At 49.2% G+C, this 25,261-nt stretch overlaps 1 protein-coding gene across 1 annotated transcript in view; it reads left to right on the top strand.

The window, feature by feature from the left end:
- Positions 1-25,261, top strand: part of Cfap46 (cilia and flagella associated protein 46) — an 84,886-nt gene that overhangs the window by 5,569 nt on the left and 54,056 nt on the right. The window contains exons 8-22 of the mRNA XM_051145550.1: positions 70-180; positions 4,061-4,160; positions 7,408-7,506; positions 8,048-8,238; positions 11,059-11,287; positions 11,511-11,631; positions 13,267-13,390; positions 14,003-14,133; positions 14,875-14,999; positions 15,639-15,772; positions 16,731-16,943; positions 17,603-17,768; positions 17,913-18,062; positions 18,898-19,005; positions 19,600-19,766. Of these exons, the coding sequence (XP_051001507.1) occupies positions 70-180; positions 4,061-4,160; positions 7,408-7,506; positions 8,048-8,238; positions 11,059-11,287; positions 11,511-11,631; positions 13,267-13,390; positions 14,003-14,133; positions 14,875-14,999; positions 15,639-15,772; positions 16,731-16,943; positions 17,603-17,768; positions 17,913-18,062; positions 18,898-19,005; positions 19,600-19,766 (2,169 nt within the window). The remainder of the gene's footprint in view (positions 1-69; positions 181-4,060; positions 4,161-7,407; positions 7,507-8,047; positions 8,239-11,058; positions 11,288-11,510; positions 11,632-13,266; positions 13,391-14,002; positions 14,134-14,874; positions 15,000-15,638; positions 15,773-16,730; positions 16,944-17,602; positions 17,769-17,912; positions 18,063-18,897; positions 19,006-19,599; positions 19,767-25,261) is intronic.

The raw sequence follows: 25,261 nt of genomic DNA, 5'->3' as shown, positions 1-25,261 counted from the left end.
TTCCTCAAGAATAATCCTTAACAAATATGACAGGATGACTTGGTAATTTAGCGTTTACATCAATTCTAGGAAACTAGATAAAGGAAATTTGCCAGAAGACATCGACCAAATTCTGAAGAAAGCCTATAAACATTTAAGCCATTACAATCACATCCGCTTCCCTTCCATCAAAGAAGAAAAGTAAGTGCGAGTGCCCTTTCTCTGTACGCACATGGGTACCTGCATGGCCACCCCACAATGTTCGGAAAGGGTCAGACAATGCGAAAAGATATGGAAATCAAGCAACCAGGACCCAGCAAGCACCAGCCCCACGCCACGCCAGGGGAGAACTCGTTACAGCCTCCCTGGTAATTCTGGCCTGGGGTTCATTACCATCTATGGATGTGGACCTTCATATCCTACCTTAGAAAATCAAATTTAACTTCTAAGCACAACCATTTTCAGTTGGCCGCTGTGCCTCACATACCTTCCTAGTGGCCACATGGAAGAAAGCGTTGACGTGAGTTCTTCCCAGGAGGTCACGCTAATTCTGAGATTTCTGGCATTATCTGAATGCTGGGGAAGTTGGGAGGCATTCTGGGCTGGCTCCTGAGTGAAGAGCAAGTGGTGCTGAAGCAGAGGTGTGGTTCTGGAATGTTCTCTCACAGATGAAGCAGGGGTTTGTTTCTCACCCCAGTGGGTGTCTAGCACACCCCTGTGAGAACTCTGTATTTATTTTCAATGATGATTTAATTGCCTCCATGTGTCAGCTTTGAGTCTGTGGTCACCAGCGAGGTTCAACACTCACCTATGTTTGGGGCTTGTGAACTACCTCTTCTGAGCATTTATCTTCGGAATTCTCGGTAATTTTCTCATGAACTTCTGTTCACTTCTAATGCGTGAAACCTGTTGATCCCTTGCCCATGATAATTGTTTTAGCCACAGGGCCCCTCAATATGATAGCCATCACTACCAGAGACCGCCAGAAAGAGCGCATGCTGTCCTCCTCAGTGGTCATCGGTCTATTGACTTGGGCTGTAGTATGCAGAATTTTGTATACAAGAGGTTGTACCGCTGATGGGAGTGGTGTCTGCATCAGTCTGCAAATGAGAATTGGACGTAGGGACTTTGCAGTGATAAGTTCAGATTTGTTGTACTGAAGAAAGGTGGACTCCAACCCCCAGAACAGGCACAGAGACACACACAGCCATGTAGCAATGGAAACAGAAGTTACCAACAATCACTGGCCACAACCTGGTGGAGCGGGGATAGAATCCTCTGCTGTCTTCAAATGGATGTAGCTTGGAGGAACGCCTCAATTCGAGGTCTGGCATAAGAACTGTGAAACAACCATGCCTGTTGTTTTATGCTGCTTAGTCTATAGTACTTGCTTGTGAAAGCCCAGTGTCTGTGACTGTATGACAAATGGCAACAAACTGAAGGTTCAAACATGCCACAGTTGCATCTACATGGTCGTGTCTTCAGGTGGGACTCCCATTCATCTACTAGTAAGATGTTAACTGCCTCCCTCGAGTCTCTCTGTCAGCTAAGCTGGGGAGAGAGCTTCCCAGATCACATGGCTGGGAGTACAGTTAGTTCCTTACAGCCTATGGACCATGGGATGTCTCCATGGGAGAGCCTGCCTTATCAGGTACAGCCAGGGAGAGAATCAGGTACTTATTGGCAGGACTTTGTGGAGCTCAGGGCTGGGGTAGACTCTGCTTACAGAAGGTGGATGAGTAATGCTTGACACATACTCAGGGAAAGGAGCTTGCAGGGGGGCCACACTTGGGCCCTCAAGGACCCTAAAGCCTGAGTAAGAGCCAGAGGGGAGGGATCAAGTCTCTGTGTGCAGTAGGCTCACCCCCACACTAGTTTCCAGATCTTCTGTTAGGTTAATAAGAGCTAAGAGGAGGGCTGGAGAGATGGCTCAGAGGTTAAGAGCACTGGCTGCTCTTCCAGAGGTCCTGAGTTCAATTCCCAGCAACCACATGGTGGCTCACAACCATCTATAATGAGATCTGGTGCCCTCTTCTGACCTGTAGGTGTATATGCAGGCAGAACACTATATATAATAAATAAAAATAATCTTTTTTTTTAAAAGTTAAGAGGAATGAGCACTCCTGCGCATTTGAGCGTGCATGTGTGCTTGTTCCTGGAGAGAAGGCTGCATCTGTCATTAGATTCTCCAAGCTACTTTAACTGAAGTCAGACCCCAGCAGTCCTCTCCATGGCAAGGTATCCTACCAGGGGGTTGGGGATGCTGAGAATCCCTTATGAGGACACGCTCGTTCCTCTCTGAGGTGAGATTCCTAGTGTTCTGGGGTGCTGCATGGGGCATGCACACAGGGAGCTTGTTTCCTACCCTCTTGATGACTTCTCTGAGCCTGTAAGGTGGAAGTTTCATTACTTGATCATAACAAAGCCAAGCATTTACTCACACATGCGTGAGCACTGTTTTTGTTGTTGTTGGTGGTTCCCCATTCCTTTCTTGGACTTGACTTTTAAAAATAGGATATGCGTACCCATTGTGCAGTTGACCACAAGAGCTTTCCTGTATTGAGATCTGAGCCCTAGCACTCATCGCCACCAACCCTGGGCCAGGTGTTTACACGTGTGAACTCAGCTACTCAGTGGAACCTGGAAGTGGATGTGGGGCTGCGCAGGGGAACTCGCCCTCCTGGCTGATGTGTCCTCTATCTTCAGACCTCAGGCAGAATCCCCTACAGTGAGTTGATGAGGAGCTAATCTCCAAAGTTCCACTTCTGTGTGAACTTCTAGTTGAAGTACACAGGGAACCCCCCCCCCCACACACACAAGAACCCATTGTGTATAGAAGGACCACAGAACTGTTTCCGCCTTTCGCACAGTCCACACTCTATTACTGCACAGCATAATCAGCCCGAATGCCTTCTAATGGATATAGGACCTTTCCCCACAAGAGAAGCCTTTCCCTAGAGAGTCTTAGTGCTTCCTAGCATGACAGGATCGTATTACAATATCTTTATTTGGTCTTCTGTGTCTGGGATTCTGACTAGTGGAGGGTGGAGGGAGAGGGTGGGGTTAACATTTGTTTAAGACCAAAATGGTTGCAGGAACCGAACCAGCTATTTACTCTTTCCCAAGTTTTTTCTCCTTGACTGGCAGCCCCCAGAGCTCAGGTGAAGCAGGGAGGCAGAAGTCCTGAGGCCACACAGAGCCTGAGGAGAGAAGGGTGGGCAACAAAAAGATCCTCTCTTTTTAAAGCTGCCTCCCACCTGGAGCAGCCAAGGAGCAAAGAAAGGGGAGATAAGATGGTGCCACCACACACAGTCCCCGTGACTCTGTCCAGATGTGTCTCTAACGTTACAGCAGAAGAGAGAGGCTGCACCTGTCTCCTCAGAATGGCTGCCAGGATCTGGAGACACTTATGGTCACTGCTGGGGATGCTGCTGGAGTCCAGTGGGAGGAGAGCAGGGATGCAGAAGGATGAGAGGGTGATGGGATGTCAAAGGCACAGGATTGACGCCAGGAAGCTCTGGCAGCCTCTAGAAGGACCATAGCCTAAGCATACATCTTAAAATTGGGCGTTTTCCTTTATCAATTCATTCTCTTTCAAATTTGTTCATCTATCTCAGGTCCCTGAACTTTAATACACGTTTAGCGTCACCCATGAGACTCAGACGGTGAACGTACCGATGACATCCCGTACACCTCTCACAGCGAGGAAGAACCTGTGCTGGGTCTCTGCCCTCATGGTCTTTTTCAAAACTGTGTTCACAGAGCCTCACTGGGCAACTGTGCATGGAGTTTGGGATGACCCAGTGTTGCCATGCCTTCATGACGTCTGGGCCCGTGACCTGAAGACCTGGGTGGGGACAGTGTGTCCAGTAGCATCAGAGAGAGGCAGCACTGTGGAGAGCTCTGGGTCCTGCAATAGCTAGCGGGCAGGGTCAGCACAGCAGGTCTGTAGCTTGATGTGTCATACTTTACCCTTAGCTCCTGGCCCTGTCACAGTCGAGCAAGACCAGCATTGCCTCCACCAAACATGTGAGCTGTTGCCCCGTGCTGAGCCAGGGCCCGTTTGTTTCTTTCCTTCCAGAATGCTTTTGCTTTTTGAATTGGCCCGCCTGTCTGTGACACTGAAAAACGATGTAATAACCTCTGACTGCCTGTCAGACCTGAAGAAAATTGAAACTAAAGTAAGTGACTTAAGGTTAGCTCTGGGTGGTAATACAGGGCATTAGCTCACAGGACTATGGCTCCAGGGACCGGAAAAAAAAAGTATTGATGGGAAAGGCCTTCCATCCTCAGCCTGTGCCTCCTGCAAAAGTGTGTTGGCAATTTCAGCTAATCTGCTCCACGTCTTTTCTTTCACCTTTGTCACTAGATCTGGGTTGCTACCACTGCTCCTCCAGTTCAGGGAAGAGCTGTGTAAAACTCATAGCTGCAGTGATATAACCCATGATCCCCTGACCCCAGACGTTTAAATCATACTTGATTTTTCTTAGTTCACAAAGAACTACCATAGAATTCTGTGCCTAAACCAATCCTTTAACAACTAGGGACTCTTCAGTGACACAGATTGCCAAGGGACTTTCACTGTAGGTTTTTTTTTTCAATGCCTGTAACAATGTTGGCATCCAAGGGGAAGTTCCGGAGTACACACAGTGATAGGGGCAAGCTTTGGGGTGGTCTCCCTCTTAACTCCCGAAGCAGCACAAGATGTATCCAGAGTGGAAAGGGATTTCCCACTAGCACTGCTGCACTCACCGATGAGGGTAGACGGCGGCACTGTGCTGGGTGACCTGCTTCTTGTCTTGGCCACCTCTCCTTGCTGCCTTGATTGAGTGCTTGCTGTCTGCTCAGTCCCAGTTCCCTATGAGGGTGACCCTATGTAGCCTTTAGGATGTTTGTCACTAAAGAAGCCACAGGGCTAGAGCAGGCAAGCGGAAGTAATTTGCACAGCCAAAGGGAACTCAGGGGTGCTTGTGGGGTGGCGACACAGGAATGTTTTAAATGGAAATAAAACTCCATCTGGACCTTAACCATCAGGTGACACTTGGACAAGCCAATGGGAGCGAGGGGAAAGCAGTTGAGGTTGGGGATACATAGAGGGTGGTTGAGATCAAAACTGCAAGTGACAGCTCATGATGGTAAGGATGTGGAACAAGGAGAGCGCTCCTCTACTGTCGGTGAGAATGCAAACTTATACAGCCACTTTGGAACTCGATACGGTGGGGTTTTTTTTTTGTTTGTTTGTTTTTGTTTGTTTTTTGTTTTTGTTTTGTTTTGTTAGAAAACTGGGGCTCTATCTACCTCAAAAGCCAGCTATACTACTCCTGGGCATATGCCCAAAGGACACCTCATCCTACCACAGTGACACTTGCTCAACTAGGTTTCTATCAGCTTTATTTGCGCTAGCCAGAAACTGGAAACAACTTAGATGTCATCCAAGGAATGGATAAAGACAGTGTGGTACATATACACACTGGAGCATTACTTAGCTGTTAAAAAAATAACATCATGAAATGTTGAGGCAGATGGATGAAGCTAGAAAAGATCATCTTGGGCGAAGCAGCCCAGACCCTGAAAGACACATATGGTATGTACTCACTTCTAAGTGGATATTAGCCGGAAAGTACAGGATCCAATCCACAGACCCAGAGAGGCTAAGTAACAAGGAGGGGATCAAGTGGGAAGGGAGAATAGAATAGATATCTCAGCTGAACTGTGGGCGAGTGGGAGTAGGAACAGGAGGTATCAGGTTGGGGCAGGATGGAGGAAGAGAGTACTGGAAGACAAGTGGAATTGGAGGCATTTCCGGGGGCAATGGAAACTCCCAGGAATTTGTAAGGGTGACTACTAGCTAAGATTTCTTGTAATGGGGATAAAGATCCTGAACCGGCTTTCAGTTAAAAGACTTGGATACCAACCCAACCACAAAGCCTTCGGCCTACAAGATGTCTTACCTGCAAGATGTGCTGGGTTAATGGCGGTGCAGAAATTGTGGGAGTGGCCAATCGATGACTGGTCCAGCTTGAAACCCATGCCATGAGGGGGCCAGGAATCAGAGGCTGGATAGCCCAGAGAGACACCAGAGAGAACTAAACATGACTGGGGGGAAAAAGAGCCAACGAAATGATTCCTAATGTTATTCTGCTGTGCTCGTAGACTAGAGCCTAGCCTAATTGTCACCAGAGAAGCTTCATCCAGCCGCTGATGGGAGCAGATGCAGGGACCCACAGCCAAGCATTAGGTGGAGCTTGGGGACTCCTGCAGAAGAGTGGGAGGAAGAATTGCAAGCACCAGAGGGACCAAGGACACCATAAGAAAACCCACAGAATCAACTAACCTGGGCTCACAGGGGTTCACAGAGACTGAACCAACAATCAGAGAGACTGCAGGGGCCTGACCTAGGCCCTCTGCATATAAGCTTATGGCTGTGTAGCTTGGTCTTCTTATGGAATTCCTAACAGTGGGGGCAGGGGCTGTCTCTGACTCTTTGGACTGCTTTTGAGACCCTTTACCTCATAGTGGATTACCTCGTCCAGCCTTAGTATGAGGGGAGATGCCTAGTCTTAACTGCAACTTGATATGTCATATTTGGTTGATAGCCCTAGGAGTAGGAGGCCTGCCCTCTTCTGAAAGAAAATGGAGGGAGGATGGGAGGGGGAAACTGCAGTTGGGATGTAGCACATGAGAGAAGAATTTTTAAAAAGGCAACACATGAAATTTGAAGGGAATGGAAGTAGGGGAGATAGGAGAGGAGTTAGAGGAGATGGGTTTGATTAAAATAAAATAAAATAAAAACAGGAATGTAAACCAGAGGCCAGTGAGATGACTCAGTGTGCAAAGGTGCTTGCCACCAAACCTAATGATCTGAGTGTGAGCCCTAGAATCCACACTGTGAAAGGAGAGAACTGACTCTTGCAAGCTGCCCACTGATTTACACACACACACACACACACACACACACAGACATGCACACAATATTGGGTTTTTATTTTTTTGTTTTGTTTTGTTTTGTTTTTACTTAGGCTAAGTGTGGTGGCTTACTTCTGTAATCCCAACACTCAGGAAACTGAGACAGGAGACATGAGTTCAAGGCCCTCCTGAGCTAAAGAGTGAGTCCCAAGGGAGTTGTAGCTATGACAGCCTACATTTTAAAAAGACAGAGGAAAAAAAAAAAGAGAGAGAGAGAGAGAAAGAAAATTCAAGGTCCTTTAAAATCATTGAGGGTAAAAGGTTTCCAAGTCTTTCTCCCTTTGTTTCTTTTGAGACTTGTTACATTTTTCTTCTACTTGTGCAGTTCCCTGATTGTCCATTTTCTGGTTTCTGTTTCTGTTTCTGGGAATTCAAAGCATTTTAAGGGTCTTTAAGGCTGACAAATGTGCATGACGGCTGTCATTAATGTCTTTGTGTTCAAAACTCCATCTGCGTCTCCAGGATCCTGGCATGCTGCTAGAAATTGAAGGTCTGGAGTGTGAATTAGAAGCTTTGAGACTGGAAAGTAAAATTAAAATGTACCTTCGAGGAGCCGTTGAGGTAAAAGGAAAAAAAAAAAAAAAAAAAAAAAGGCCTTAAGCCCGAGTCAGAGTTCCCTTGGACCCGAGGATCACTGGGGTCAGACCAGCTTTGGGGGTACTGTACGTGCAACATGACACTGAGGGCCCTGGGTGCAGGAAGCCAGAGGCCATGGGGCCCACGGATGAGAACAGGAGAGGTGTGGGGTTGGGGGAAGGCTCAGCGGCATGGTGAGTGTGTTGCACAGGTTCTGAAGTTCCAGCCTCCAGCCTTTCTGCTGGAAAGGGAGCCATGACACAAACCAGAGGTGGCTCTTCTCAGGTAGTGAATGAAAGGTGCCAAGCCCTGATCAGTAAACTCTAATAAGGAATAGACTGACTCTGCCCCGCTTGTGCAAGAAACACAGCGAATGGCAGCCATGTCTAAGCCTTTCGTCTGAACGTCTCGTAAAGACCCCACTACATGATAGAAGGGATCACTGGCTCTTCCAGGTGGTGGCCACGAGGAGCTTCCCACCCCCTCTTCAAGACCCTCATGCAGTCATTCAACATGCCCCCTACAGGAGCAGCTGAACATCATAAAGAGAATGGACATCACACTGCAGCGGGCCATCCGTCTAGGTGACCCCAACACCATCCATGTGCTGTGTACTGCACAGTGGAACATCTGTCTGCCCCTGCTGCAGCGCAACCTGAGGCGTTACCTCCGGAAGCCGCTGACCAACATCGCTGATATTCTGGAAAAGGTTGATAGGTAGGCAGCATGTATCCTCTGTCATCCTCAGGGTGCTCCCTGGCGGGGGGGGGGGGGGGGCAGGTTCGGAGGCAGGATAGAGATTTTTAGGACAATCAACAGAGACAGGGCCCACGGTGTGCACCACCTGTGGGATGCATAGGTACTCCCCGTTTGTTCAACTGATGCCTTCCAGTCACCCAGGCAACCCAGATCAAGAATCCTCATAGCATAAACAGCCGTCACTCTACCCACCTGTCAGTGCATGGTGGTGGGATTACCTGGATGGAGAGTTATAAATGTATCCTCAGTAGTCGCTGTGGACATGTGGTAGATGGACTATTGTCATAAGCCAGGGATCCCTTCTCCCAAGTGCACTTCCGTTTCCTCACACCATACTGCAGGGTCTCCGTCATTCCCTATCCCCACAAACACTTAGCTATCAATGCCTTAACTTTAGCCACACTGTCCTCCATGTTTGAACTCGTATTCAACAGTAGATGTTCTTGTTTCCCTTTGTGAGCAAGCGTCTTTGCTGTGCTGTTGACGTACGCCTCTCTGTTGTGGTGACCTGCCTGCTTGGATCTTGTATCTCTGCGGGTTTGATACAAAGGTCATGCTGGTTTTATACCGTGACTTGTGAGGTGTCTTTCTAAGTCTTTTAATCCTTTCTATCTTGGTTCTTCTGATCAGGCCTTTTTTTGTTTCCAGACTCACAGTCTTTCTGGCTGCCCACTCTGCCACCATACTTGGCTAGAATGTTCTTCCTTTCTCTTGCCGCAGCTTTTAGGTCTAGTGTTTCTTACCGCTGTTTTCCTTTATTGTGAGCAAGCTCATGACATATATTTTGTAATACCTACAGTGAAAGATTTATCTGCAAAACCCAACAGCCAGACTCTCTGTGTCCTGACCCTGTGTTATATTCTTCCGTCCCCTGGCAGGAGTGTGACTGATGACTCTGTATTCAGCATTCCAGGAGGTGTCCTATGGAGTCTTTGCATTTTGGTTTAAGACGGGGTCCTACATAGCTTGTAGACAATGCAGCCCTGTTGGCTCTGTTTCCTAACAATTAAACTTTATTATATAACCCAACTAGCTTACACAAGAAGGAAAAAAGGTTAAAGGGAAAAAAGAGTGAACCTTCTGGTATCCGTTCCACAGGACGGGTCCTTAGGTGTCTCTGGCCTGTGTGCTGGTCCAGCCTGTTCGCTGCTCCACGTACGCTCAAGCCCAGTCACAACCTGTTGTTCTCTCCTCCCCGCCTGCCTGAGTCACGTGGGAAGTGCGGTCTCCTTCTCCCGTTGAGGGTCAATTAAAAAAAAACAACAGTCCAGGTGGGGTCCCCAGGTCTGCTTCCTAAATTCCAGGCCCAGGATGGCTCCACTCAGTCTGTCACAAGGTATTCATGGGGTGCCCAAGGATAAAGCCCGCCAAAACTGCTTCTACCTGTGACAAAGCTTAGTCTTTCCCACACAGCTCTGACTAGCTTTGAACTCATTATAGAAATCACGTTGGTTTCAAACTTGCCGTGATCCTCCTGCCTCTGCTTCCCAAGCACTATGATTACAGGCATGCATCGTGATTGCCGTTTTAAAAGAAGCGTTGTTTTTGCTTTAGTGGCCAGTTCAATGTTGGCTGGTGGCCTTAAAGTCACATGGGCGGATCCCCCTCTGCTCTCGTGTATCTCTGGAGATGCAAGTGTTTCCCCGCACCCATCCCAGAGAGAATCTGCCATGACGCAGGCTTCTCTTCAGACTGAGCTTCAGGTTTTGCTGGAGCAGAGGCACAGGGGTCCCTGCCGTTCAGCAAGCCCATGCTCTGCCTGCCACCTGCTTAGCTCAGGGGACACTGTGCCTCTCAGGAGCCCACGGCTACTTCCTTTGTGAGTTTCTTTCCAGGGGACCCAGATTTCATGCTGTCCGGCATCAGTACCTAAAAAGCAGCTGCCCTCACTACCTCGCTTTTCAGATGCTGTGGACGACAGTGTGGCTTTCCTCATGGTTGGAAGCAGGAGTAACTGCAGCCTTGGGCCATTTATCTGGACCCTGGTTTTACATCTGACGGTTGTCATCGTCATTTCTGCATCCTACAGAAACAACCCCTGCTTTCTGCTCCCGGCAAATTTCGCACGGGCCCCTCTTACTCAATCTGCAGGATGCACCATGGTGCACCAGGTTCCTGCTCTGCCTGGGCTTGTGAGAATGTTACTATCACTTTTAGTTGTCTATCTTGGCAGAAAGTCAGTGAGCCATGGGTCACCGGAGCATCTCCACCCAGTGGTCTGTAGCTTGTCAGCCCTGTATCCTGTGGCAGTGCTTGAGGTGGTCCCTCTATCACTACTGTACAAAGCTTTTGCTCAGATGCAGGGGCTTCTCCAAACCCTGCCTGAGCTCCAGCCGTAATGTGACTAAGCCTCCTGAGCAAATGGCCAGTGTATCTACAGGCAAAGACAGTGACATCACATATATTCCAGGAGAAAGAAGTGCATCACAGTGGACAGCAGGGTGGCTGTGGGAAGGCTGAGCCCACCCTTGTCCTCACATCACAGTGGGAAGCACTGCATGAGCATCTCTCTCTCTCTCTCTCTCTCTCTCTCTCTCTCTCTCTCTCTCTCTCTCTCTCTCTCTCTGGGCCAAAGGCTCAGTGACCTTGTCTCCACTGTAACCATTACAATCTTTCTCTCCCTTTGTGAGGTGTCAGGACAAAATATAAAGGAGGCTAGAAAGCAGGGCTCTGGACAGCCACATCATTTCATGCCTCTTGCTGGTGAATAGACACAGGCCCCACAGGCTCACTAGCAGTCCACCATAGACTCCTCATGCGCCATGCTGTTGTCTCCAGCCTCATGACCACGATGCGCTGCCAAGTCCACATGGAGATGGCATATATTGAGCAGGATGAGGACCGGCTGGAGCCTGCCATTGAGCATATGCAGAAGGCCATGCGCCTGGACAGCCTGGGTCTGTACAAGGACAAGAATAAGAGAACTTACAGACGGCTGCAATTGTGCACCATGCTGTACCAGTCCCCCGACCATCCTGAGGACAAGGCTACTATGGCCATTGAACAGGTGCAGACCTAACCCATTGTGGGGCCATCCTTCGAATAAAAAAAAAAAAGTGAGGAGGGAATCTTGGGGCAGAGAGAGGCTCAGCTACCCAAGGTCAGTCTGGCACCCAGAAGGCCTGTGGAAGCTGTGTTCCCTAAGGGCGGGACCATAGGATGCCTTCAGAGTCTCAGCTGTCCCAGGGGAGGAGATACCCCAGATGTTGTACACATCTTACTGTCTGTAGGCAAAGAAAGCCACCCAGAAAGACAGTGCCCGGAAGAAGCGGGCACTCCTGGTGAACGCAGGCCTAGCCCTTGCCCCTGACACCTTCCAGATTGTCCTGGACAGTGAGAATGAGGCCAAAGGTAAGTGCTGCTCTTGAACTCACTGCCTTGTTGTGACAGGCCTTATTAGTCAATGGGAATACGAGAGATGGGCCATAACTACAAGTGGCTATTAGTAGGAGAATGCCACAGCCAGGCCTTGGACATGTCATGGTGATGTGATGGGCTGGTCTCTCTTGATGCCACCTTCCTTGGCTTATATCCTTGCCTCCTGTCCTCACCGGCTGTCCTTTATATCTACCTCAATGTCCTCTTTGTACAAGGATTCAGTCAGACTGAATAGGATCCCTCACAATGATCTCTTCAGCCTTATCACTTATTAAGACCCTATCGGTTGAAAATAAGGCTTTATTCTGAAGACCTAGGGACAGGACTTGGAAGTAGCCTGTCTGGGGACACAGTTCTGCCTATAGTACCACCCAAGGAACCAAGATGGTGGTTCTGGGGTGCTCTTTAGATCAAAGCTAAGTCTATTTCACTTATCTGGGACACTAACTTTGTTTCCAGTGTACTATACCCTAGTTGTGTACTATACCCTAGTTGTGTACTATACCCTAGTTGTGGCTGCTGAGTGAGTCCAGCTCTCGGGGACAAGCCAACAACTCTGACTAGATAGGCAGTGCCACTGTGGCTGGAGCAGCAAGCAGGCAGGTCTTGGCTGGTGGTGGCACTCTTCTGGAGCTCTCTCCAGCACAGCTCTGACCAAAAAGAAAAAAAAATATTATAGGGACTTGAACCTTGGAGATGACAGACTGAAGTTGAGTTGGCTATAGCCCATGTTGTGGGTCCAAGGCAACGGACAAGAAGGGGAGAATGGAGTCAGGGCCCTGTGCTAGGATGATTGAGACCTCTGGAACAGTCCGTCAGACCCAGGGGGTGTCTGTCTTACTCCACCATGTGCTTTGGCCTTTGTGTTGCTCTGGTTTTGTTTTGACCCTCATGCACCTGAGCAGCCATAGGTCTGTTGACATCACATTAGGTAGGTCTGTCCTACTCGGTTGGCTCATTTCATTAGATGAACATAGACAACTGGCCAGGAGTTTACGTTTTGTCCAGATGACATGGTGCTAAGCTGGCACCTGTAGGAGATGCTGAGACTTACTAAGGTAAGTTGCGAGGATACCTTAGCAAGTGAACACCTGTGTTATTTAGGGAAGCACAGAAGAGGCAGGAAGCCACCTGAAAGGCACTGCACCCCTCCTCCAACCCCAGTTTCTTATCTGGTGTCTCCTGTGCCTGCCTCTGCCCTGAGCAGATGGCTAACACTGTGAAGCCAAGCTTTAGGTAGGTATTCATCTGAGATCTGGAAAAGGAGCAGGGATTTAGAACCTTGACAGAGCAACAGGACCGCTGGACTTGGAAATGGATAGTGCGTACTGTTTGAAGGGATAGAATGTGGGGACAAATGAGAGGCCTGGATACTGACATAGACTACCTCTGACAACTGAAGCCTCCACACACTCCACAGTAATTCAGTGTTGTCACTGGTCCAAAAGCACTAAAGATGCACCGGTGATGGGGCCTCTTTATACCCCTAGAATGAGCTCAGCTGCCAAACCTCATCTGCAGACTACGGGCCCGTTTGCCTAGGTGAGCAGTGTTTATGTATGCCCAACTCTGGCACACCTTTTCAGCTTGGCAGCTTTCTGCTTTCAGTTTCCACTGGGAAAATCAGAGGCCGCTTCACCTACCTCTGTGCGAAAGCTCGACACCACATGCTCAGTGTGGACAAAGCTGCTGGGCACCTGCGGCGTCTGGGAAACGAGCACGACAAAGAAAGGTGAGCCAGGAAGGAGGGGCAAAGGCAGGCAAAAAGCAAATGCCAGCAAGGAGGCTCTATCCGCCTCTAGGCACCAAGTTCATGGCTGCCTGGGACCTCGTGAGTGATGACAAGCCATAGATGTCCCACGTGCAGCCAGCCCCTGGTGCTAAGGCTTTGGCTTTCTCCCATGGAACCACTGACCATTTATTAGGGCGTGCTGGCCAAGGTCACAGCAGGAGTTCCCAATCCAGGGATACCCATCCATACCACATGCAGTGAGATGGATTATGTGGGGGCGTTTCTCATTGTTAAAGGACCAGAAGTGCCATTGACAGTGGGGTGAGGACAGCTAGAGAGCTGCTCATGACCTTGGGGACAGACCTAGCTCTGACCTCTGTGCTTTGATCAATTGTTCCATCTCTGACCCCTGGCTTATGACCCACCACCCCCCCACATCACCCAGCTGTCTAGGACTATCTTCCCATTCACACCCTGACCCCGTTGTACTTCTATGTCTCAAGTCACTACTTGACCTGGATGCTGTAGGGTGGCTTTCCCCTAGCCCGGACCCTCCAGGAGTTCCTAATTTCACCTGTGCTTCCTTTTCACCACCTGGATTTTGATGCACAGAATTGTGATTTGGGCCAAGTTGGCCAAGGTTGCCTGGGAGCAAGATGTGTGGGACGTCTGTCGCGCAGCAACCCGCTTCTGCCTCCTGTATGACAATGTCAAGTCAAAGAAGATAGCAAAGCTAAAACGAGGTGTGCATCGCCATCAAGTGCCCCGCTGGCATGTACATAAGCTGAGCTTCAGGACCTCATAAGCCTCTGGTGGCTGTGGCAGCCACAGCACCTCTAAATCAGTAGGTCCTACCCAAGGGACCCCAAGCCAAGGGTGCAACACAGAGCCAGTGTGACCCTCTCTTGAAAGGGTCCTTCCTCGTCATGTGTTTTAGAAGAGCCTTTTCACAGATAACTACGTTTCTGAGTACATATTTGGTCTGGCCTCTGTATCTGTGGGCTTCATACCCATAGGGTCAACCGTCAAGGTTTGAAAATAATTTGCATGAAAAACAAGCATCCAGGCTGAGCATACACGGTTTGCTTCCTGGCTGTTATCCTCTACACCTTGTCCTTTAACAGTGGTCCACACTGCACATGCATTGCAGTCGGTGTCACAGTCAACTGTAGGTAATTTATAGCTCAAGGGAGGGCCTTACAGGTTCCATGTGTACATGGTGCCATTTTATAAAAGGGATAGGGCCTCAGTACCCCCTGGGAGTCCCAGCAACATTGAATGACAGTTGTGCTTACAGCTGACCAGAAGTGTCAATGGTCTGAAGGATATAGACATGTATGTATGTATGTATGTATGTATGTATGTATGTATGTATGTATATGCTGTCTTTCTTGGAGGGCTTGTCCCACAAAGAGTGGGGCAGGGAATGCTATGCTTTTGATTGCTCAAAAAGAGCTTCTCTTTTCCTGCTGCTATTCCCTCAGTGAAGAAGAAAAAGGGCACCGATGGCTCCCAGCACGAGTGGGGTCCCCCTGACGTGGTCCTGCATAAGCAGATGTCCCCTGACTTGCTGAGGAAGATCGCGGAGGTGTCGTTCATCAGTGCTGAGGTGTGTTGTGAAGGTCTTGGCCATTGTAGCTGCCAATGTTGATATGGCCATTCACACACCAGAGAGGTTTGTCATAAGGGTCCCCCTCTACGTACCCACGCCCTAAAGAAAAGTGCTCATTAGGGAGAGAAAATTAAATCAGTTCTTGAAGACTGCACAAGAAACGTGAATTGAGATGCATCATGGTGTGGGTTGGTGTAAATGTTTTGTGGGAAATAATTTCTGAGTTCTAGATGTGAGGTCATATTTGGGGGTTGAACTTGGAGTTGACTTAGGAAGCTCTTAAAGGGGATGTGATCTCTGCTGTATGATTCTGTGGACCCAGCAGAGGCTTGGCCTGGCTCTTGGTCTCTGGCTCCAATCAGCCTGCTCCCTTACAGACAGGGACACTGAGGCCCAGCTGCATCCAAAGCCCTGGGCTGTGAGTTCTCCATCTCCAGACCTGCCAAAGGCACCCTCAGCAATCTGTCTCACCCTCACAATGGCTACATACAGTGATTCCTTTGGTTTTACTCAGTGGGCACAAGGCAGAGGCTGAGGCACACACTGGTTTGCTCCATTAGTCTAGAGACACAGCATGACCAAAAACAACCCCTGTACTCAGGGAGGAAGTTGCCAGAACTGTATACTTCCTCACAGGCCACTGTCCACTTCCTGCGCTTGGAAGGTGTGGAGCTGAACGAATGCGTCATCGCTCCTGAGGACTTGAGCCAACACCCAGCTGGCTATGTGCCTGAACCACCAGATAGCAATCCAGAGTGGATCACGTACAGGTGGGTGGGAGTCCCAGCCGCTTTGTAGACCAGTGGTTCTCAGCCTGTAGCTCATGGCTCCTTTAGGGTCACATATCAGATATTTATATTACAATTCATAATGGTAGCAAAATTGCTTATGAAGAAGTAACAGCAAAATAATTTTATGGTTGGAGGCCACCACAAAACAGGGACTGTGTTAATTAAAGGGCCAGAGCTTTAGGAAGGTTGAGAACAACTGCTGTAGACAAAGCATTAAAGACTCTGCCTCATTTGCCCAGGGCCAATTGTAGCAAAATATACATTTATCACCCAGGATGTTTGTAGGCAGCCATGGCTAACAGTGGCTTGGACCAATCAAACAATTGTAAAACAAAACAGAAGAAGCATGCCACAGAGACTTTGGCAACCCGCTAAAATGCCCACTTAGTCCTTAATGGGCTAAAGAGAGTGAGTTGCTTCTACTGTGAACACTGTGGTGAGTGGCTGCATTGCCCTGCTCTAGGTACCACCCAGCAATCTATGTGCACTGGGGGTGGGGGTGGGGGCATCACAACTACAGAGTGCCTAGGAGCCAGGAGTTGAAGGCAGATACAGGGTGACAGAAGGCATCCTGGGAAAGGCCTTGAGCCAGCACTTCTCCTCAAACCAGGGAGCTATTAGCTTGGAAGGCTCACAGCATGGGAGGAGCAGTGGGAGGTAGCTGCCAGTCTCTGGATAAGAAGGAAAGACAGGGTATGGCGATGGCTAGCTAGGTCCAGGTGTGATTGGAGACATTTGGGGACAGCCTTATGGAGGAAGCAGCATGAAGACAGTCCCCCTGGAGCCTGAATCCCTGGCCTATCCAGGTAGACTGAGCTGCCCCGCAAACTGGAATGGGGGCGACCAAGAGAGCCTACATTCACTTCTGCAGCTGTGCGTTGGTGGGGAAGGTGGGGGCTGGGTGTCGAGCTGATTGTCGCACGCTGTGTTGTTTCAGAACCTGGATAGAAAGCTTGTCACAATATGCCATGAACAACTGGCTGCGCGCTGCAGAAATCGGGCAGGAGCTAGGGGAGGCCTGGATCGTGCAGAACGCCGTGGTCTACGTTTTGAACCACAACCGCCATCTCATCCTGGCCGGAAGGCAGAAAGAGCTGGTGGATGCCCTCTGTCACCTCTTGAACACCCTCAAGGCCACGAGTTACAAAGGGTAGGTGTGAGCACCCACTCAAGTTTATGCTTGGGAGTTGTAGCTGTGGGGTCAGGCATGGCCACTGTGAGGGCAATGGGTTTCGAGACTAGTAGGCAGGCATAGGTGAGGCCTGAGTGTGGAGGAGGTGCTCGGCCTGCACTCCGACGACATGGCCTCTACAGCCCAGGGCACTCATACCTGCTTCACTGCCCTCCGCTGGCACTGCTCCAAGCCATTGCAGAGAGGTCAGCTGAGGCCCAGGTACTGTGTGAAGTAGCTCTGTGGTCTTCCCACCTTGGGCTTGTGGGTAGGGAGAGGGTGGGATTGCATGACTGTATGTTGCTGACCTCGACTAGTGTTTCCCTAGCAGAAATTAGAAATCTAAAAGCCTTATGTTGGGTCAGGTTTGAGGGCAGCCTGGTCTACAAAGCGAGTTCCAGGCCAGCCAGGGCAACATGGTGACAAAGCTGCCTAGAAGGAAAGAAAGGGAGGGAGGGAGGGAGGGGGAGGAAATGAAAGCGAACTATCACTCAGCAGCACATATGTTCTAAAACACAGCCATCAATCACCTCACCCTGACTGGGAGGCAGAGGGAGCTGCTGTGGTGCTGTGAGGTTCGGCATGGGACTAAGCCCTGTCTTGCCTCGGGCTGTCACAGCTCTTGTGTTACCCTCCAGGGACTTGGTCATGCTGGTCATGCTCTGTAACGCCCTAGCTCGAGGCCTAATCATCAGCTGGATTCCCACCCAGACAACTGAAAAGTCAAAAAAGAATGTGCGCCCCAACTTGGTTCATGCTCCACTGGAGTCATCTGCTTTGTCTGAGATCAGAACGGCCGTGGAGGTACCCTACCCTGCAGCCCAGGGGTGTGGCCGTGGGATAACTTGATGCCTTGGGCCAGAGAGCCCAGGGCGGGAAGGCCAAAGGGAGGATGGCTCAAGGTCCCCTCTCAGGTTTGCCTTACGGTGAAGATGAACTTGTTCTTAGGTCTGTGAGTTTGCGCTGAACCTCACGAATGGCAACGTGCCAGAAGACACCGTCCCCACCAGCGTACGGCAGTACCTCATCTCCACCTGGGTGAAGGCCAAGCAGCTACTGCAGCAGCAGATTGGGCAGCGGCTGGGCACTGATGAACAGGTAAGTGTCTACTATCACCAAAAATTGCCACTCTTGAGAGCCAAGGCAAAAAGTCTCTGGGCCTACTGGGGGTTGCTGCCCACTCTCACTGCTGCTCACTGACACAACCAACTCTTTTTCTTTTTGTTTATTTGGTTGGTTGGTTGGTTTTGGTTTTTCAAGACAGGGTTTCCCCTATGTAGTAGCCCTGGCTGTCCTGGAACTGTCTCTTTGTAGACCAGGCTGGCCTCAAACTCATAGAGATCCACCTGCCTCTGCCTCCTGAGTGCTGAGATTAAAGGTGTGTGCTATCGCACCCAGCTGAGTCAACTCTTTTACATCAGCCTCCTGCTTCCCTAAATCCCCACAAAGGATAATGGGATCGGGGTCTGGGGAAAAGGAGGGAACAGTATGAACACAAGAATTTCCACCACGTCCCTGACCCTGCAGCAAGTAAATCATTGTGAGGAGTGTGGGGGAGGGGGAGGAGAGGGGATGGTTCAGGAGGGACATTGATGCTGAGTAAGGCAGAGGGTATTGATGAGACATCGCACACAGCCCTGCCAGGGCTCAGCAGCCGTCTCCTTCTAGAAAGCTCTCCCCAGCACCCAGACAACATTGGCTTCAAGGTTCAGGGGTGTACAGACTTCAGACCTTGCTGCTTAAGAGAACAGTGTGGAAGTTAATTTTACCACGAAGCAGCCTATGAAGTCAACATTCCAAATACTGTGGTCTGGTCATTCCTTGAAGACTAATGCTGTGCAGGGTTATTATCTCCGATAATGGTCCAGGTCTCCACAGCTTTCTTCCCCTGTTCCCTGGGCAGCTGGACACTCTAGCCCTTCTATTTCTCCAGAGTACCAATGAGGACATCAGTTCCGTGACCAGAGTCCTTGTTGCTCTTGAGATGTACTCATGCAATGGGTTGGGCCTCATGGAGTTCACTGTGCCCCCCCTAGGCCAGGTGGGTTACCCCAGGCATCCCAGGAGGTAAGTCAACAGCCCTTATGCAGGTCAGATGAGGAAGCTGCGGCCTAGGATCCTGTCTGAGGTAGTCAGAACTCAAACCCACATCTACCACCACACCACAGCCCCCTTTGCCTCTCCTGACCGACAGCTGTCTTCTCTCACAATGCGCACACATCTGGTTTTTGTATGAAACGGTCCGTTACACCAGTGTGAAGAAGAGGATTCTCTGATTCTTCTGTGCCCTGCTTCATCCCAAGACCTCAGCACAGGCAGAGGTATATGGGAGGACAGACATGCCTTGTCCTTGGCCTAGAGAGGTGGCCTTGGGTGACAGGAAAGTCATGAGGCTGGAGAGACTGAGAGCAGTGGCAAATTTTACATTGCAGCTAGGCTTTACTGGTTGGTGGCCTGCATAGAGCTCCATATGTTTAGTAATCCATGTCCATGTGTATGCTAAGCCATGTGCAGCTATCACAGGGTTGATGGAACTCACCTGATGGGCAGCATGGTCATTGTTGAGGGCCACAGACTACTCAACAGTCATTGCCACTAATACGATGTCCTTTCTCCTGCTCCACATGCTGGGAAGGTGATGAAAATGGCTTCTGAGTGCAACTGGTCCGAACCTCTGATGGAGCTGCAGACCCTGACACGCCTCACCCACTTCATCTACATGGCTCACGACCACGAGGCCACAATGACGTGCTCTCAGAATGCCACACAGATGGGCCTCAAGCACCTGAAGTCATTTGAACCGTAAGTGACCTCCACAATGGTGTCCCAGAGGCCTACAGTAACATCCCCAGATAAGCAGAGCGAAGAGTGTGATCCCATGCTCACTCACGGGCCAAAGGCACAGCCCCACTGAGCAAGGGACGGTTGTCAGGAATCTGACTGCCACAGTCCCTCCATCTGCTGCTAGCTGAGTGCTCTAGAATGGCACAGTGAGCAGGGCCCATGAGGCTCTGTGTCAATGATGACTCAGAAGCCACATAGGCCCCAATCAGGAAGTCTATGTAATGGCTGTCTGTGTGTGGTATAGCTAAGAGCTGACGGTCCTCTTAGTTGAGGTCACTAACATAAAATACCGCAACCGGGGAGGCCTATGAAATGGTACGCATTGTTCATGGTATAGAAACTGGGTATGCAGGTTCAGCTGGTGTCTAGTGAATGTCTCTGCCTAGTTCACAGATGGCCACTTCACGTGGCAGAAGAGGCAAGATGCTCCTTTAGATTCCTTTATGGGGCAGAATTCCATCCTGAGACTCCAACCCTACACTGTACTGCCTTCATCTTCCAACAGCCCTTCTACTAATGCCATCACACACACACATACACGCACGCACGCACGCACGCACGCACGCACGCACGCACTCAGCACTCGCACACACACAGACCACCAGGGAACTGGATTTCAGCATATGACTTTAGGGGACATATGTGGTTCTCAGATCAACCATGTTCCAATCCTGGTGCAGATAGCTTTGCCAAAGTGATTTTGGAGAAAGCAAGATGCGTGACCCTGACGTATAATGTCACTGGAGGACAGGCCCCTGGACAGGCCATCGTCTCTCCATCAGGTCTTGCATAACAACTGCTGGAGATTCCCTGTCACCAGGTGTCTCTGTTGCTTTTCTCATTGCTATAGACTGGCTAGAAGCAGTCTTGGGGAGACAAGGTGTAATTTGTCTCATGGTTTCAGGGTACAGTCCATTGTGGAGGGAAGAAAGGCATGGCAGAAGGCTGCTAGGAGGCAGGTGAAGTGTGCAGCTGGGGTTCCTCGCTGCATATTTTGTTCATCAGGACAGGAAACAAGGAACAGGAAGGAAGTATGGCCAGGGAACAAAACCTCACTGCCTGACCTCAGTCACTTGCTTCCTTTAGCAAGGTGCCATATCCTAAAGTCCAACCTCCAAAAGCAATGCCACCAGCTAGCAACCAGTGTCCAAGCACACGAGGAACATTTTTTTAGTCAACCCACAACACCAGTCAAGCACCAGAACACTTCCGTCCTCCTCCATAGTTTCTACAATGTTCCACCATGTTGTCCTGTGATCAGAAAACCTTAGTCTTTTCTTCTTCCTGAATATGAGGCTATTGTAAACAGTGGTGTTGGGACAAATGGGCATACAACCAAGAATGTCTTCTGTGGGCTCTTCTTTTTGGCTTCTTTCCTGAGGCCAATTGCCTGAAAGATAGTGCCATGACTCAGATGTTTGAAGGTGCTTCCATTGCCCATTGACCAGCTAGGTCAGTGGTCCTCAAATCCACAGAGTTCTTCCCCATGCCCATGTCCCCTGTTGTGGGCCATGTCTACCAGCCTTGCCTTCTGAGCCCTTTGATGCACTCCTGGTGTGGTGCCAATGCCAGCTTGTATTGGCATGATGTAGGGGGTATGTGATATCTGCCATTTGGTTGGCCAGACCCCTATGAGGACAAGGCCAAGCTTGTGTCTTGCTCACAGTAGCAGCTCCAAGGCTGTATTCATACAACTGCTGAGAGCCAGAGAGTCAGCAGAGCCCCATGACCTGCAGTGTCTGTAATTCCAGCCTCACATGTCCAGACCCTCCTGCACATGAAGGGACAGGGACATGGCATTAGGACTTAGGAGGGAGCACAGTTCCTGTGACAAACTGATTGTGTGGCTCATGGGCCTTTAGGACTAGTTTGTAGGAGGAATGTGGAAGAGTTTGTGGATGTAGGATTGAAACATTCCATAAATACCATACGCAGAACTTAATGGACTATTGTGGGGAGAGTGTGGAAGAATAGTACGCTGAGAAGTACCAGCTCGTGAGGGTTAGGGGGGAACGAGAGCTCTGTTGGGGAGTAGGCTACACTCCTGTTATATATATATATTTTTTTTTAAAGTGTTTGTCTTATTTTTATTTATTATGTATACAGTGTACACTTGCACGCCAGAAGAGGGCATCAGATCTCATTATAGATGGTTGTGAGCCACTATATGGTTGCTGGGAACTGAACTCAGGACCTCTGGAAGAGCAGATAGTGCCCTTATTCTCTGAGCCATCTCTCCGGCCCTCCTGTTATATTTTATCAGGGAATCTGGCTGCTTTGTTCACTGTGTCCTGATTATTTTAGTACGGGTAAATTCAAAAGTAATGAAAAATCCATGGTAGCACAACAGCCAAGCTGTGGCATAATTGCTGGTCACCATTCCTAGTCAGATCTACAGTGAGAAGTAGTGATAAGGTAAGAAAAGAGAAGAAAAAGCATATGGTTTGGCAAGGAAAGGAGAGGCACCAGGTTCCAGGCAGCAGGTAAGAGTGGTCCAAGCAAAGTGGCTGTGTTCTTAATGAGATGGTGCCATTGGAGAGAAATCTATACTGAGGTCACAGGAAAGATGCCTTGGGAATTGCAAATTCATTTAAAGGGAGAATGAAAAAGACACGGAAAGTACTCTCTTCTCAAAAACAACTGTCTAGGGAAGCCAGATTCAGCTAATACATAGGCCACCACAGATATGGCAAAAGGGGACCTAGCTACACCTCGGGCTAACATGGGAACTTAGCAGTGTCCACATGACACTGGTTTTGTAGACAGGCAAAATGATGTGTTTGGGTGTCAAGTTGACAATAGATAGGCTTATAATTGTTAATTTATTTCAACTGCCAGCTTGGTTGTATTAAGAAGCACCTTGGCTGGGCATGGTGGCACACGCATACCTTTAATCCCAGCACTTGGGAGGCAGAGGCAGGCAGGACTCTGTGAGGTCGAGGCCAGCCTGGTCTACAAAGCAAATTCCAGGACAGCCAGGGCTACACAGAGAAACCCTGTCTCAAACAAAGAGACAAATAAAAAAAAGTACCTAGGGTATGAATTAGGCAGACATCTAGGCTTGTCTATGAGGATGTCCTCAGAGAGGTTTAACCAGAAAGGTAAGGCTCACCTTGAATGCAGGTGGAACCATATCATGGACTTGGGACATAGACCGAATTACAAGGTGAGTGAGTAGGGGAGCAGGAAGCCAGTGGAACACAGTATTCCTCTCTCTCTCTGCTCTCTGGTTGTGGATCAGACCCATGTGGCCAGGTGCCTCTTGCCCCTGCCTTCCCCACCACTGCACAGATTACACGCATCAGTGACTAACTCTGAGAAACCAACACCAGCATCACATCAAAGGAAGAAAGGAGAGCACCACCCCTTGGAGTCATCTAATCAAAACCAAGTCCAGAGTTGGTCCACGCTCTCCGTGCCTCCCATCCTCTGTATGCCTGGTGCCTGAGTCAGAATCTGTGCCTGCTGGAAGGCTGTCTGTCCTGTGTGAATGTGCCTCACGAAGGGCTCCCCTCTGTCTTTATTGACACAGAAAGTATCACATGGGGAAGGAGTGGGATGATTTGTGAAAGGTTTTAACTGAGTTTTATGGGGGGATCAAGCCACTGACTCCCACTGGCCCAAACAACCGACATCGCTCTTCATTAGCCAATATCCACAAATGATGGATTTCAACTCTTATGCTAGATTTTAGGGCGTTGCTTTCAACCACTGTGTTTACTGCCTTCAACAAATGATACACACGCATTGTCTGGGTCAGGGGCATGGAATACATAACTTAAGAATACAGCTTTGCACTAGAATAGGTTGGAAAAGCTGACTCCATGGAAAATCCAAGCAAGTAAAGTTAATAGGTACACTGAGCTCTCTCGCGCTCTCTCTCTCTCTCTCTCTCTCTCTCTCTCTCTCTCTCTCTCTCTCTCTCTCTCTCTCTCTCTCTCTCCTCTCTCCCCCCTCCTTTATTTATTATGTATACAGTGTTTTGCCTGCATATAAACGTTCACACCAGAAGAGGGCACAAGGTCTCATTGTAGATGTTATGAGCCACCATGTGGTTGCTGGGAATTGAACTCAGGACCTCTGAAAGAGCAGCCAGCAGAAGCGCTCTTAACCTCTGAGCCATCTCTCCAGGTTAAAAAAAAAAAAGTTTGAGTACACAGTAGGGCAGAAGTCTGAAGTGACCTCGTGGTGTGTTGCTAATTCTGCCTGTGAGGGCTAGCAAAAGTTCTAGTCTCTCAGAGTGTAAGAGGTACTTTCATAAGATTGTGTCAACATAAGCCATGATGGCTATTTTCATCAACTGTAGACCAAAAGCCCTTCCCTCCTTAAACTGTTCTTCTCAGGACTTTGGCATAGCCATGTGGAAAGTGACTAATGCAGGGGCTTTCAGTGTCCTGGCCTTAGAGGGCGTGGCCTTTGCTGAGGAACCATCTCATCCACACTCATCTGGCTCTTACTTAGATTTGACAGTGAGTTGGAAGAGAGAGGGCAGAGTAGCTGAGGGCTACTTACCAGAGGTGCTGCAGGGAAGGTGGGCAAGGCCAGGGGCACACGATATCTGCAGACTTAGAAGTCTGGTCCTGTAAGGATCAGGCCAGAGCTGGCAGAAGCTGGTCATGTCCAACCCTGTACAAGATGCACTTCTATCACTCAAAAGTTATCCTTAGGAAACAAAACAAAACAAAACAAACAAACAAACAAAACGGGCGTCTCTGCAGAAAGGGATGTTGTGTTCTGTTTGTGCCGCTGCACACAGCCATAGCCTGCTTGGGCACAGGAGGAGAGTTGGGCACAGCACCAGGCCAGGCTAGCACACTCTTTGTCAGCAACCTTAAATAGAATCTAATTTATAAAAATAAACAAATAAAGCAAATATGCCCATGCATACAAACAGTAACAGGAAACCTGGAGGGGGCAATGTGGAATTAATTCCTTGCTAGGCCTTCTGAAAATCTTTTTTTTTTTTTTTCATCTTTTTTTTTATTAATTTATTCATATTACATCTCGATTGTTAGCCCTTCCCGTTTCCTCCCATTCTTCCCTCCCTCCCATTTCTCCCCTTCTCCCTCCCCTATGTCCGTGACCGAGGGAGACCTCCTCCCCCTATATATGCTCTCAGAATATCAAGTCTCTTCTTGGTAACTAGCTATCCTTCCTCTGAGTGCCACCAGGTCTCCCCATCTGGGGGACATGGTCAGAAAAGGGGCACCAGAAGCTTCTGTAAGGCAGGAGACACTGTCAAGAGAACAAAGCGACAGCCTACAGAATGAGAAAAGATCTTCACCAACCCTTCATCTGACAAAGGTTTAATATCCAAAATATATAAAGAACTTCTGAAAATCTTTTATAGGCCTCTGTTGCCCCCTCCTGGTAGCCGTTGTCATTGCACCCTGCTAGCTGCAACGCACCTCTCTTTTGGGTTGTGTAGCCCTGTATAACAAAGATCAAACTTT

The sequence above is a fragment of the Acomys russatus genome, chromosome 5 (genome assembly GCF_903995435.1).
Source record: "Acomys russatus chromosome 5, mAcoRus1.1, whole genome shotgun sequence".
NCBI classification, from domain to species: domain Eukaryota; kingdom Metazoa; phylum Chordata; class Mammalia; order Rodentia; family Muridae; genus Acomys; species Acomys russatus.
This window is presented reverse-complemented; position numbering and strand designations above follow the sequence as displayed.